At 36.3% G+C, this 12,054-nt stretch overlaps 3 protein-coding genes across 4 annotated transcripts; 1 reads left to right on the forward strand and 2 right to left on the reverse strand.

The window, feature by feature from the left end:
• Nucleotides 1-1,825, reverse strand: LOC133857850 (uncharacterized). The gene is made up of 3 exons (XM_062293212.1): nt 1,469-1,825; nt 1,045-1,296; nt 1-328 (listed from the first exon to the last, which is right to left on the reverse strand). Exons 1-3 carry the CDS (start codon nt 1,823-1,825, stop codon nt 56-58), a joined length of 882 nt encoding a protein of 293 aa, XP_062149196.1. The 3' UTR covers nt 1-55.
• Nucleotides 1,826-3,664: 1,839 nt separating this feature from the next.
• On the forward strand, nt 3,665-5,938 carry LOC133862443 (pentatricopeptide repeat-containing protein At2g13600-like). The gene has a single exon (XM_062298263.1). It carries the CDS (start codon nt 3,744-3,746, stop codon nt 5,922-5,924), a length of 2,181 nt encoding a protein of 726 aa, XP_062154247.1. The 5' UTR covers nt 3,665-3,743; the 3' UTR covers nt 5,925-5,938.
• Nucleotides 5,939-7,524: 1,586 nt separating this feature from the next.
• LOC133862453 (bidirectional sugar transporter SWEET3) lies at nt 7,525-9,367 on the reverse strand. Of its 2 annotated transcripts, none has more exons than XM_062298284.1 (6): nt 9,246-9,367; nt 9,108-9,144; nt 8,743-8,965; nt 8,325-8,486; nt 7,981-8,097; nt 7,525-7,885 (listed from the first exon to the last, which is right to left on the reverse strand). In XM_062298284.1, exons 1-6 carry the CDS (start codon nt 9,280-9,282, stop codon nt 7,715-7,717), a joined length of 747 nt encoding a protein of 248 aa, XP_062154268.1. In that variant the 5' UTR covers nt 9,283-9,367; the 3' UTR covers nt 7,525-7,714. The 2 variants fall into 2 exon arrangements, with proteins under 2 accessions (XP_062154268.1, XP_062154259.1); XM_062298275.1 differs by having other exon boundaries at nt 7,981-8,100; nt 9,246-9,363.
• Between the last annotated feature and the right edge of the window lie 2,687 nt (nt 9,368-12,054).

Below are 12,054 nucleotides of genomic sequence, written 5' to 3' on the forward strand. Positions count from 1 at the left end.
CATGATTTGTGTACACAATTTGTACACTGCAACAAGCATTATATTTCCCGGTTGTTTAACTCTGACCGACAAGGACATCCTTATAGGGAGTTGGGCCCGGTACCAGTCCTGCTTCCTCGGCTTGCCTTTGCCTTGTCCTCTGCTCTTCAATGATGAGGGGGAGCTGGCCTTCCCTTTCTTGGCTCAGTCGTTCTTGTGCCCCTCCCCGCAGTTTCTCCAGCCTTAGTCCTTCAATTTGCTGCATCGTGTACACCTTAACTACATTTATTAATCCCCCAACAAAGAACAGTATGCTTCCAAAAATCCCCAGCCAGATCCAAGTCAGACCCTGCATACAGACATTAATTTCGAAGAATTAAAAAACTTATCTTGCACTAGTACTCAAATTGTCGATCTGGCAATCTTTTCTCCAATTAATCATTACTTATATTTTTTTTTATTAAGTTAAATATATATGTATTTTTTAAGTCTAAAAATTACGTTCGAATCTATCAAAATTAGATTTGATATCTCATTCATATTTTCATATTTTGACCCTTTCGAATGAGAAATTCTGGTTCTGATTCCGTCCCTAGATGGTGAGATGTTGTAAGGCAAGGATGCCAACTCTCCTTCCATTATAAACTTCTTGCGCTGGAGGGAGGCGGCTAACTTCGCGCCTCGCCTGTGTTGGGATCACAGGAGGGAGTCGGCACTGATCGATGAGGAGGAATAAAGCTATAGCTTGAATAATCCAAACTTGTGTCGAAGTTGATCGTCAATGAATCCAGGGGTTCCATTTCTCAATTGGTGCAGTAAGTTTGGATCTCCAATCATTACTTAAGTGATGTATTAGGTCTATTTATATGGATTGGAATATATATACTTATCATGTATTGCCCAATTTGTGACTCAATTTTTAGGGACATTTTATGTTTTTTGGTCGGATATGATTGTTTATTTTGGAGTCAAAACGATAAATTAAAGCAGTTCACGTACATCTATAACTCAAAATAAAATAAAATAAAATAAAAAACTCGAAGATTGGATTAATGGGTAACTTACTAGTAGCTCTAGTCCATGATGGATCGACCCAGATTGCTCGTGACTGTTGAGAATTGCACCCACCACGAACAACAAACTTCCCATCAGGAACGGGATGAGGACACCGTGCTGCAATATTTGGACATGCCCACCAGCTCTCTCATAGATTTGGCATGAGTTGTGGATCGATCCAAGCATCCATAAAACAGAGCCAGCAATGAGCATGTTCATACCATGCTTTTCCAATTTGAAGTAACCATATCCTTTCTCTTCCTGCAATTTGCGGTTGCAACAAATAACAAATAGAAACTTGTAGAAACTGTTACTGCATGTATAAACACTCATCTAAACAAACTATATAGAATTATACAGTAGAGAAAAAAAAAAGTTAATTAATTTGCTAACATCACTCATTAAACATTACATATATTATACATGTATATACCTGAATAAAAAGAAAAAGGATCCCCAAGAAGAAAAGAAGCGATCCCAGAACCTGAACCAGCGGAACAGCAAGCTCCACGAGCGCGAGCTGCGGGTCGAACCCCATCAACTGCAAGCGGTAATCGACCCCAGCAAGATGCGCCACAAGGTCATGCACATTAACCATTATTATAAGCGCCACGGCTATGAGCAAAAGCACAAGACCAGACTTTGGCTCGCCTGAGAACTGAGCCGCAAACCCACTGAGAAGCACAATGGTGGCGAACACGTATAGGCCCGCGTTTATGTACTCCGACCGGCTTCGGGCCAGCCGGGGTCCGTACATTCGGCCTTCTCGTGCCGATGCTAGCTTCACCATTTTAATAGATATGTATTATAAATATCTTATGGGATAAGAAAAACAGATCGAAAAAAGATTTTGATGCAAAATCCTACTCTACTTGGCTTTATAAAGTTCTTCTTCGTTCTTTATCTCTTTCTTGGTCTTGGTTTTGAGAGTTGGAGAAGCAAATGGAGAGAGAGATCAGAGAGAGAGAGAGAGAGAGAGAGAGACAGAGGGGGGGGGGGGGGGGGGGGGGGGGGGGGGGGGGGGGGGGGGTGGGGGGAGATAGAGGTATGTGGCTTCATGCATGGCGTTCTATTTGAATACAGTATGCAGAACTAGGATACGTGGCCGTAAAAGACTGAATTTAAGGAAACTGCATGATAAAAAAAAGGGGCTCTAAGCCTCTAAGAATCAGGGTTTTGCATTATTTTATGGCGTGCCTGCAGCAGCCAGACGCGATCTTTGTTTTACACACAAATTACTCTTCTATGGTTGATGGGAAACTGTCATGTGATCGAAATAAAATTAAACCCACTTTGAAGGATTACTAGTAGCATTTTCAAACAGAGAGGTAGTCAAGATGTGATAAGGGACAAATCACAAATGGCATAAATTAATTAAAGAATCAACTCAAGGTAATCTCCAGAGGCAGTATTCACAGCGAATATTATTGGTTTGATTAATTTTCCTTTTCCATTATCATCAAATTTATTAAAGAGTAATGCAATATACAAGGACAGTCCACGGAATCAGAATTTTCCATTTGGAGTGGCCAAAATATGAATCAGGAATATAATTTATTTTTAGTAGAAGTTAATCTTAGTTTTTTAGCCTAAAAATACATAGATATTTAACTCAATAAAAAAAAATTTAAAGAAAATTTAAAAACCAAGGAGGCCACCTCTTAGTCTATATATCACTTTTTAATCTTATAATTATTCTACAATGCACGTTGATATAGCAATCTCAATTACCTCTTGGATTAATTTTTGTTAAAAAAAAAAATCTAAAAATTAATTATAACTATCACATCAATATTGTAGGCCACATTGCTTTATAATATGTGTCGTCACTTGGTTGACGGTCTTTGACTATCTTATAGTCACTCGACCAAGTATCTCATGCATGCGTTACCCATCACGTAAGCCAATTCATGGCTACTCCACACTCCACTTGTAACACCTTGGTCAAAAGAAAGGCGATAATAAGTTAAAAAAGCCATGATTCATGTATAACTTAACATCAACTATTGCACAACTCCAAGGCACATTGAGGTGTGACTCATATTTATCTATGTAGCACTAGCTACTATTATACTCTATGTACATGATATATATATATATTTTCTTTTTCTTTTTCTCTTGTAAAACCACAAACTTAATTAATTATTTAACACCAAAGCAATAGAAAACAACATAACTTCATATTAACTTAACTTAATTACAACATGTTCCATACTTTTAACTTATATAGGATATATATTGCAAAATTCTACAGGATCATAAGGGCGGACTGCGCACATGCAGACCCACATATGACATATCCTAACCCTCAAAAAAGAAAGCTGGTGTCCATTATGAAATCTCAAAAGTTTGACCCCGGCCGGCCTACGTACGTTAATCCTACGAGTCAAATTTATCAATCAACTAATCAGGGTAGTTTTAGATGATGATCAATCATAATCTAAGAATCTCATTTTAAAATGATGTTTTCAAGACCGTGAGTGGGTTGATTGAAGGAAGGGTCTTTATTCAATTTGATGAATAATTAACAAAAACTGGCTCTCTTCGGTTTGGCTGCTCGCGCCACGTGGCGCAATGCCTTTTGTGTTTTTACTTTGTGACGAATGTAAGCGACCGTTTGAGGTTTCTGAACAGAAACGGTGCGTTTAACTTCTCTCTCTCTCTCTCTCTCTCTCTCTCTCGCTCTCGCGGACATACGCGCACACGGAATGTTGCGGAAACCTTCTTTTCTAGGAACCTGGAAGCACAGTCGCTGGAGAAAAAGCTTGAAGCCCTTCACAACCCTTTATCAGCCGCCGGAAAGCCCTCGCAACCGCATCGTTTCCACCAACATTTCCATAACTCGGTACTGCAAAATTGGCCAACTAGACATTGCTCGCAAACTGTTTGATGAGATGCCGGAACGAACTGTTGTTTCATGGAACACCATGGTTTCTGGATACTCCAAATGGGGAAAATACGATGAAGCTCTAAAACTAGCTTCAACTATGCATCATAGCAATATGAAGCTCAACGAGATCACTTTTTCGACTATACTAAGTGCGTGCGCACATTTGGAATCGGTGTACGAGGGAAAAGAGCTTCATTGTTTGGTTTTGAAATCTGGGTTTGATGGATTTGAGCTTTTGAGTAGCGCATTGTTGTACTTTTACGCGAACTGCATTGAAATTGAAGGAGCTAAGCGGGTGTTTGACGAGTTGCGTGATGAAAATCAGTTGTTGTGGAGTTTGATGCTAGTAGGGTATGTGCGATGTAACTTAATGAGTGAGGCTTTGGATGTATTTAAAAGGATGCCATCCCGGGATGTTGTGGCGTGGACTACATTGATTTCCGGATATATGAGGAGGGAGGATGGGTGTGAAAGAGCTTTGGAGTTGTTTAGGAGAATGAGAGGGAGTAGTGACGTGATGCCTAATGAGTTTACATTGGATTGCGTTATAAGGGCTTGTGGGAGATTAGGAAGCCTAAGTGAAGGGAGAGTTGTCCATGGGCTTTTGATCAAATATGGGTTTGAATTTGATCAGTCGATTGGTGGTGCGTTGATTGAATTTTATTGTGGTTGTGAAGCTATTGAGGATGCCAGGATAGTTTATGATAGGATTGGAAACCCATGTTTAAATGCTACCCATTCGCTTATTGTGGGGCTTATATTGATGGGTAGGATTGAAGATGCTGAGCTGATTTTTAATAGACTGATTGAAAAGAATCCAATCTCATATAATTTGATGATTAAAGGTTATGCAATGAGCGGTCAAGTTGAGGAATCAGAGAGATTGTTTAAGACAATGACCCAAAGAACTATTTTTTCTTTTAATACTATGATTTCTGTGTATTCTAGGAACGGAGAAATTGATAAAGCTTTGGAGCTGTTTGAAGAAACCAAAGGGGAAAGAAACCCAGTAACATGGAATTCATTGATGTCAGGTTATATTCAAAACCATCAGCATAAAGAGGCTGTCAAACTCTATGTTACCATGCACAGATTATCAATAGACCGTACTAGATCAACATTCGCTGCTCTATTTCATGCCTGTACATGCCTTGGATCTCTTCAACTAGGACAATTACTTCACGCCCACCTGATCAAAACACCATTTGAATCGACTGCTTATGTTGGAACATCTCTTGTTGACATGTACTCCAAATGCGGGAGCATCCATGATGCTCAAAAATCATTTATTAGTATCTCTTCACCCAATGTGGCGGCTTGGACAGCTCTTATTAATGGATATGCACATCATGGAATTGGCTCTGAAGCAATTTCACTGTTTGGGCATATGTTAAAGCAAGGAGTTGTTCCTAATGGAGCTACCTTCATTGGGATTCTGTCTGCTTGTGGTCATGCTGGTCTAGTCAATGAAGGGATGAGAATTTTCCACTCAATGGAAAAATGTTATGGAGTAACCCCAACAATAGAACACTATGCATGTGTGGTGGATCTTCTTGGTCACTCAGGCCATCTGCAAGAAGCTGAGGAGTTTATAAAAGAGATGCCTGTTGATGCAGATGGGGTTGTCTGGGGAGCTTTGCTTAGTGCCTGTTGGTTCTGGATGGACATGGAGATGAGTAGGAGAGTGGCTGAGAAGATGTTCAGTTTGGATCCTAAGCCAATATCTGCTTATGTTATTCTGTCTAACATGTATTCTATATTGGGAAAATGGGGGGAAAAGCTGAATTTGAGGAAGAGATTAACAGGAATAGGGGTAACAAAGGCTCCTGGGTGTAGTTGGATTGAGCTGGACAGCAGAGTTCATGTGTTCTCTGTGGAAGATAAAACCCATCCTCATTGTAATGACATTTATGCTACTTTGGAACATCTAACATCGAATATAAGTTCCATTGTTCAATTTGATTTTTATTTTGATTCTAGACAAATAGTGGAAGGCTAGTTACTTTAAAGCAACATACTCTCATTGAACGATCTGATATTAATTACTTGTGTGATCTTTTTTTTTTTTATTCTTTTTATTCTTTTCTCTCTATACTCCCTTTTAGCTCGGGATTTATTTCTAAACTTTGGATTGCTAATAAATTCTATGAAATTTCGAGAAATATGTGAAACTATTGGTTAAGGTTTATCTTCTTCCATATGTATCTGTGACATATTTTTATATTGTTTCTATGTTTTGTTGAAGCATCATGTTATTATCTCTTTACTTTTCTTATTTAGATAGATGCACTTCTAGGATGGCATGTTTCATGTTTTTTCTTTCTTTAAAAAAAAAAAAAAAAATGTTTTGTCCAATGTTAAGTTCATTGTAGCAAACTCTGCATCTACTGACTTGGGTAGGCATAGGCTTTAATTTGTTATTTGTTTAAAAGGTTTCTGGTTGGGTTTTTAAAATATGATCATGTTCTTTTTTCTTAATGTAAGATTGTGTTAGAACTGATTCTTTCAATTGGTTGTGAATTGGTTCAGCTCATGTTGTGGGTTCCTGAACAATGGCCGCACACCTTGGTGACATAATATTCTAAATTCAAGCTTTGATGTCTCCTTCCTTTTAATTGCATTGTTGTGAATCATGGGCATATTGGATGATGACAGCTGACTTGCATTTGTTGATGCAGAATGGGTTCTAAGGACATATTCTTTTTCAAAACTGTGTTCCATGCAAAGCCAAGCAACATTTCTTTTATATTTCTCATATCTAAGAATGATGCTAATGACAATGATGCAAATTAGCTGTTGGTTTTGTGTTTTTGGCAAACAAAATCTGCTTATTGTCCTAAGAGGTAAGAGCAACTCTTTCTTTTAAGTCTGTTTAGTGCTTCTGTTTTAGCATACATCTTTTGAAAAATTAAAAATGCATGACCAACTGATATATCTCAGTGAAATCTTTTAAAGCAGATAACCCCCCCCCCCCCCCCCCCCCCCCCCCCCCCCCCAATAAAAAAGAAAAAAAGAAGAAAAAAAAAGGATAGAAAAAAGGCTGCTTGCTACTTTTGTCCCTTCCATGAGTGAATAAAGGAATTCAAAAAGGACCTATAGTTTTGAGAAAGAAAAAGGAAGTTATCTTTACACAACTCATATGGATGCTCCGGATTAATTTAAGCGCTTCTTTTTGGTTGCTCTATTGACTAAGGAATGGTCTTTGCATAGACAGCGATACTGCTAGGTAATAAACAGGGTTTATATTGAACTTAGGTGACTGATCGAGTAGGTATATAACAATATATGCTGGATCAAACAGCAATTTTTGCTATTGTTTTTCTTTTGCGAGTTGGCAAATAGAATTGCATTTTGGACATATAATGGGAGTTTTATTTTTCAAATCAGTACCTTTTTTTTTTTTTTTTTCAGAAACAAGGAGTTGAGTTGAGTTTATTTTGTTGCACGCGTGGTTAAATTTGAAGAATTCATGTAATGGCATAATTCTAGATTTTAACCTTGTTTGAGGAAATTAATATTTAGGAGTTTATTTTACTGCCCTCTTTGTATTTTTGTAGGTTCATTGAAATTTATTTTTTAATGAAATAAAGTTCTCCCTGTGGCAAACAAACCTCTTGGAATAGCACAGATCATTACATAAGATAAAAGATAAAAGACGAAATACACACACAGGCATGGACATATACATGCAATACTGACGCATGAATGGTCTTGAACTAAAATTTTTAGAGACCCATCTTCTGGGACACAATAGTGAAATGGATCTCAATCAGATCTTAGTTGATTTTTTCAACTTTTTCCACTAATACTGTCATTAATCACGAGCTGCAAATGTTTGGACTTCTCATCATTCTTTTCCGTATCCCATTTGTTTGGTTCTTCTATAATTCCTCGTTTCCTATACTTGCAGTAGAGCATGAGTTGAAGGATGCCTAAAGGAGAACCAACTAGATTCGGGGCCTGCGAAGGAGTTAGAAAGAAATCTAAGCATATGTAAGTTTTACAGGATAGAGATTTTTTTGACAACAAAACTAGAGCTTAATCGTGATACAAACCGCAAGAAATAGATCATGGCTGAGTATTCCATAAGTCATCCAACATGAACTACCAAGGAATGAGAAAAAAGATAAGTAGAACGGCATGAATTCCACGCTCTTTGTAAGTATCACTTGCTTCTGAAATAATAAAATGAAGTTAATTATATGCTGACAGTGCTACAGAATATCATGTATAAGAACTTAACATGAAGCGAAACTGTTTTAGTACTATAATTTTCACAATATATTCTTGCATGGATTTGAAATATTAATAAAAAAGTTTCCACTTCATCTGTTGCCAATTACGATGCTATAGATATATATATATCACTTTCATGAAGTAATCAGAAATGATGACTCACCACAACCACCAGTGGAGAACCGTACATTGCTACAGAGACCACTAGCCCAACACTCCCAACAAAAACCTTTCGATGATGGTGATCATGGAAAGCAAGAGCTGAGATGATAGCAGTGGTGCAGAATCCTATGATAACAGTTGTCACCGACACAGCCACCTTCATCTGAACCCTCACGGTATTCATACATCATTAATGCACTCTTCGACTGAATATATGCATGTACTTGTGAAGGATTTAACATGGCAAATAGAAAACCTACTATTGGCGAAAAACATATACAGCATGCATGCCATAAATATCGAAATAGTACATATGAACTTGACTATATAATATGTCTCATGCCTGCATGGGAATCGATCATAACATATCAAGTATACTGGAAAAACTTTGCTGTTAAACATTGAAATGTTAAACTTGCCTTCCCTCCATCTGAAGCGAACCAGAAATATATGAAAATGAAGGAGAACTCGAGAAGAATCCCCAGGCCATTGGTGGTAATTAGAGGAAGATTTTCCCACCTATGGCTTACCACTGGCAGTCCATACCAAGTATAAAGGAGACAGTTTAATAGTGCAATGATGTAAGGAACACATGAAAACTCCTCTGTGCTTTTCTTCCTTATGACTCTTGAAAAAGTTAATCTGAAAACAATTAAGAAAATCATTAATGGAAAAAGTTGAGTTACTTGGTCAAGGATTCAACCTATTTAAGTATTGCTCACTGGAATTAAATAAGATAGAGTCAACTATGAATTAGTAGAATAGCATGTTTAATTGACATTACATGGGAGCTGCATAAAGTAACACAGAAGCAGCATTCCCTGCAGTAAACGCCAGGAAAGTATAATTATAGGTGAAACATTTGACACTTGATCGTTCATAATGATTGGGAGCTGAGAAAATAAACAAAAGAAGAAAGTACCTATTACTCCGACTGCCAGCCGCAACCTTTCTCCCATGTTTACTCTGGAAGGATGGTCCCAACAATAAGAGTCTGAACAAGTACTTATGGATGCTATGTCGACTGTTTAACACTCTTCAGGGGGATATAAATAATGGGGTAGACAGATAAAAAAAGAAGAAAATAATAGAAAATTGAAAGAAGAACGAGTAGTCTCTGTCTTTGTAAACTTGTACGTGGAGGTAAACAACTTGTACGTTCTAATGTGGAGCTTTTTAATACAAAAGCTCCATGAAAACTCTTTGTTAGTTTTTGACATAGAGTAATTATAAAAAATAACAGAAAGGGAATTGCTACCTGTTTTGGTTCTCTGCTGACTGGCAGATGTCACCAGATTTCCACTATCCACTTGACACTAATATCTAGTAATATCTATCGTACTATTTGGCAATGTATAATTATATGAAATATTTGGAATACCAAGTGCTTTCTGCTTTTCTGCCTCCGATCCAGAGCATTCTATTTTCCAATAATGTGTTAAAATACGTTATTAATAGAAGTGCCTCTTGATTGATGATGTTGCTTCCATTTTCATTAAGGCATGCATATATGGGACATATTGGCAACCTGTAGAGTAGATTTACTGGGATTTTTTTTTTTTTTTTTTTTTTGGGTTTAATTTTCAAGCATCTGTGTTGAGAATATTCCTTATAGTGAAAAGAACCAAAATGTTTACGAGAATTCAATTTCTCAAAGTAACATGTTATCACAATAATTGCAGTGTAACATTATGATCAGTTGCAAATAATAAAAAGTCCATGCAAAGTGACTTGGCTTCTTACTTTTCTTCTTTATTGTTAGGTTTTTAGTGTTGGCAAATTAGTGTTAAAACATGTTTGGTTGTAAGTTATAGGTTTGGAGTTAAGTCGGTATAAAAGTTGATCCAAGACATAAGAATTTGAGCTTGTGTATGTTGTCCGGTATAGACCTTGCCGGAGTAGAACAACTATATTTTTTGATTTCGACATCAAATGAAGGCAAACTTAAGTAGCGTTAGAAAGCTGACTCAAAATGCTATAACATATTACATGAAGAGTTTCATATCACAATGATTTAACTCATCAATTTTGGAAGTGCCCCCACCATAAAATTCTCAGGGTACATCAATATTATAAATAATTCATCAGAACAATATTTTCTCAAATAAATAATTTGCATATGGACACCCTCTTACTGATTATAGAAAGTTATTATTGCCATCCACACATCAAAATAGTTCTTAGAACACAGAAGAAGAACTTTTTAAATGGGAATCGACCTATCTGACTGTAATGCATTTTAGTGGTATGCTTTCTAGAGAAGAAATTAAAGTGAATAAGATTTATTCCAATTCAGCTCCTAGTTAAATTAAAGTTGGTTGTACTGGCCGTCAGGGTTTTGGAGGAGTTAATTAAATCAAATGACGGGGCACATATTGGAGAAGTCGTGAAAATATGTTAATTTATATCAAAAAGTGGAGGTATTTTTATGCCTAATAAATGAAAGATTTTTCTGCTAACGAAGAAAATTACCTGATATGATCATGATCTCAGCTCCTTTTGGCTGTCTTCCATTCATTTTTGCTTTGAAAGTTCTAAAATTCTATATCCTCAACCCAACATTGGGTTTCTGATGCTTTATTGCGGCCATGCATGCATGGTATGCTTCAGTACTTGAATATTCTTCAATTTATTAAAAGGTCGGCAACTTTATGGTATTTCTGGTTGCTGCTAATACATTGTTACAACCTTTATTCTCCTTCATCATAGTGGTTTTCTAATATATACTGAAAATTCTATTACCTAGAACATTTTGATTGATAATTATGGAATACAGAATATATGTAGTTCTTGTGGTGTTTGCAAGCGAATGATATGTACGTGAGCATTCATACAGAATATATTCCCAGCTAAAGAAACAAGCCGAGTGCATTTTATTGGTGATATCAAGCAAAGAATCACCTTGATGTGGATGTTTAAACTCTGCCCTTGATATAATACACATGTTTAATTAATGCACTTCACAACAAACTTGAAATTCAAGGTATTTTTGAACAATTGCCATAGGCTTCAACATGGTGATATGAATATCAGAAAATTCTTATCATTTGATGATTGGTCTCAATCAAGCCTAAATATATAAGGACAAATACATATCAAGCCTCATCTAACTTTTATCTTTTTTAATGAATTGTGTTTTTCATATGATTCCCTGCGTTTCAAATTTTCTGCATGGCAAAAGGGAAAATTGTAGGGGTGTAATATTATACAGAACATAGATGTCCTTGGGATAAGGACATAAATTTCTTAATTCCAAACTAAGAACATTAGCAGCACCATCCTTAAATTCCATTCCTTTCCCTAAATGTAAGGAAAGCTCTTCTAAAAAACCCATTGAATCACAGTAATAGCAGCAGACACACAACAATTTTTTCTAAATTTAGGGAACCAAATTATTTTTTAGTTTGTACTTCTTTATCCCAATACACCTCACAACATATTCTTTTAATCTTTCCTTGTATCATTAAAATAATATATATATATATATATATATATATATATATATATATATATATATATATATATATATATATATATCTTTTTTCTCTCATATGTATCTCTCTATCTTTCTTTTTTTCTTTTTTTTTTTCTTTTTTTTCAGTCCTTCGTTCTTGGGTGGTGGTGGAATATGCGTTGTGAGGATTGTTGAGGTGGTGGTGAAATATTCAATGATTTTGGGTTGAACATATATAGATCTTTTTACTCTCTTATGTATCTCTCTATCTTTTTTT

This window comes from Alnus glutinosa, chromosome 1 (genome assembly GCF_958979055.1).
Source record: "Alnus glutinosa chromosome 1, dhAlnGlut1.1, whole genome shotgun sequence".
NCBI lineage: Eukaryota > Viridiplantae > Streptophyta > Magnoliopsida > Fagales > Betulaceae > Alnus > Alnus glutinosa.

Excerpts from the sequence above, each read along its gene's own strand:
- LOC133862443 (XM_062298263.1), top strand. The coding sequence starts at position 3,744 with ATGTTGCGGAAACCTTCTTTTCTAGGAACCTGGAAGCACAGTCGCTGG.
- LOC133862453 (XM_062298275.1), bottom strand. The coding sequence starts at position 9,282 with ATGGGAGAAAGGTTGCGGCTGGCAGTCGGAGTAATAG. Across the intron at positions 9,145-9,245 it reads GCTGGCAGTCGGAGTAATAG|GGAATGCTGCTTCTGTGTTA; the intron begins GTACTTTCTTCT and ends CGTTTACTGCAG. Across the intron at positions 7,886-7,980 it reads GCCATGATCTATTTCTTGCG|GCCCCGAATCTAGTTGGTTC; the intron begins GTTTGTATCACG and ends ACTCCTTCGCAG.
- LOC133857850 (XM_062293212.1), bottom strand. The coding sequence starts at position 1,825 with ATGGTGAAGCTAGCATCGGCACGAGAAGGCCGAATGTACGGACCCCGG. Across the intron at positions 1,297-1,468 it reads TCCTTTTTCTTTTTATTCAG|GAAGAGAAAGGATATGGTTA; the intron begins GTATATACATGT and ends CGCAAATTGCAG. Across the intron at positions 329-1,044 it reads ATCATGGACTAGAGCTACTA|GGTCTGACTTGGATCTGGCT; the intron begins GTAAGTTACCCA and ends GTCTGTATGCAG.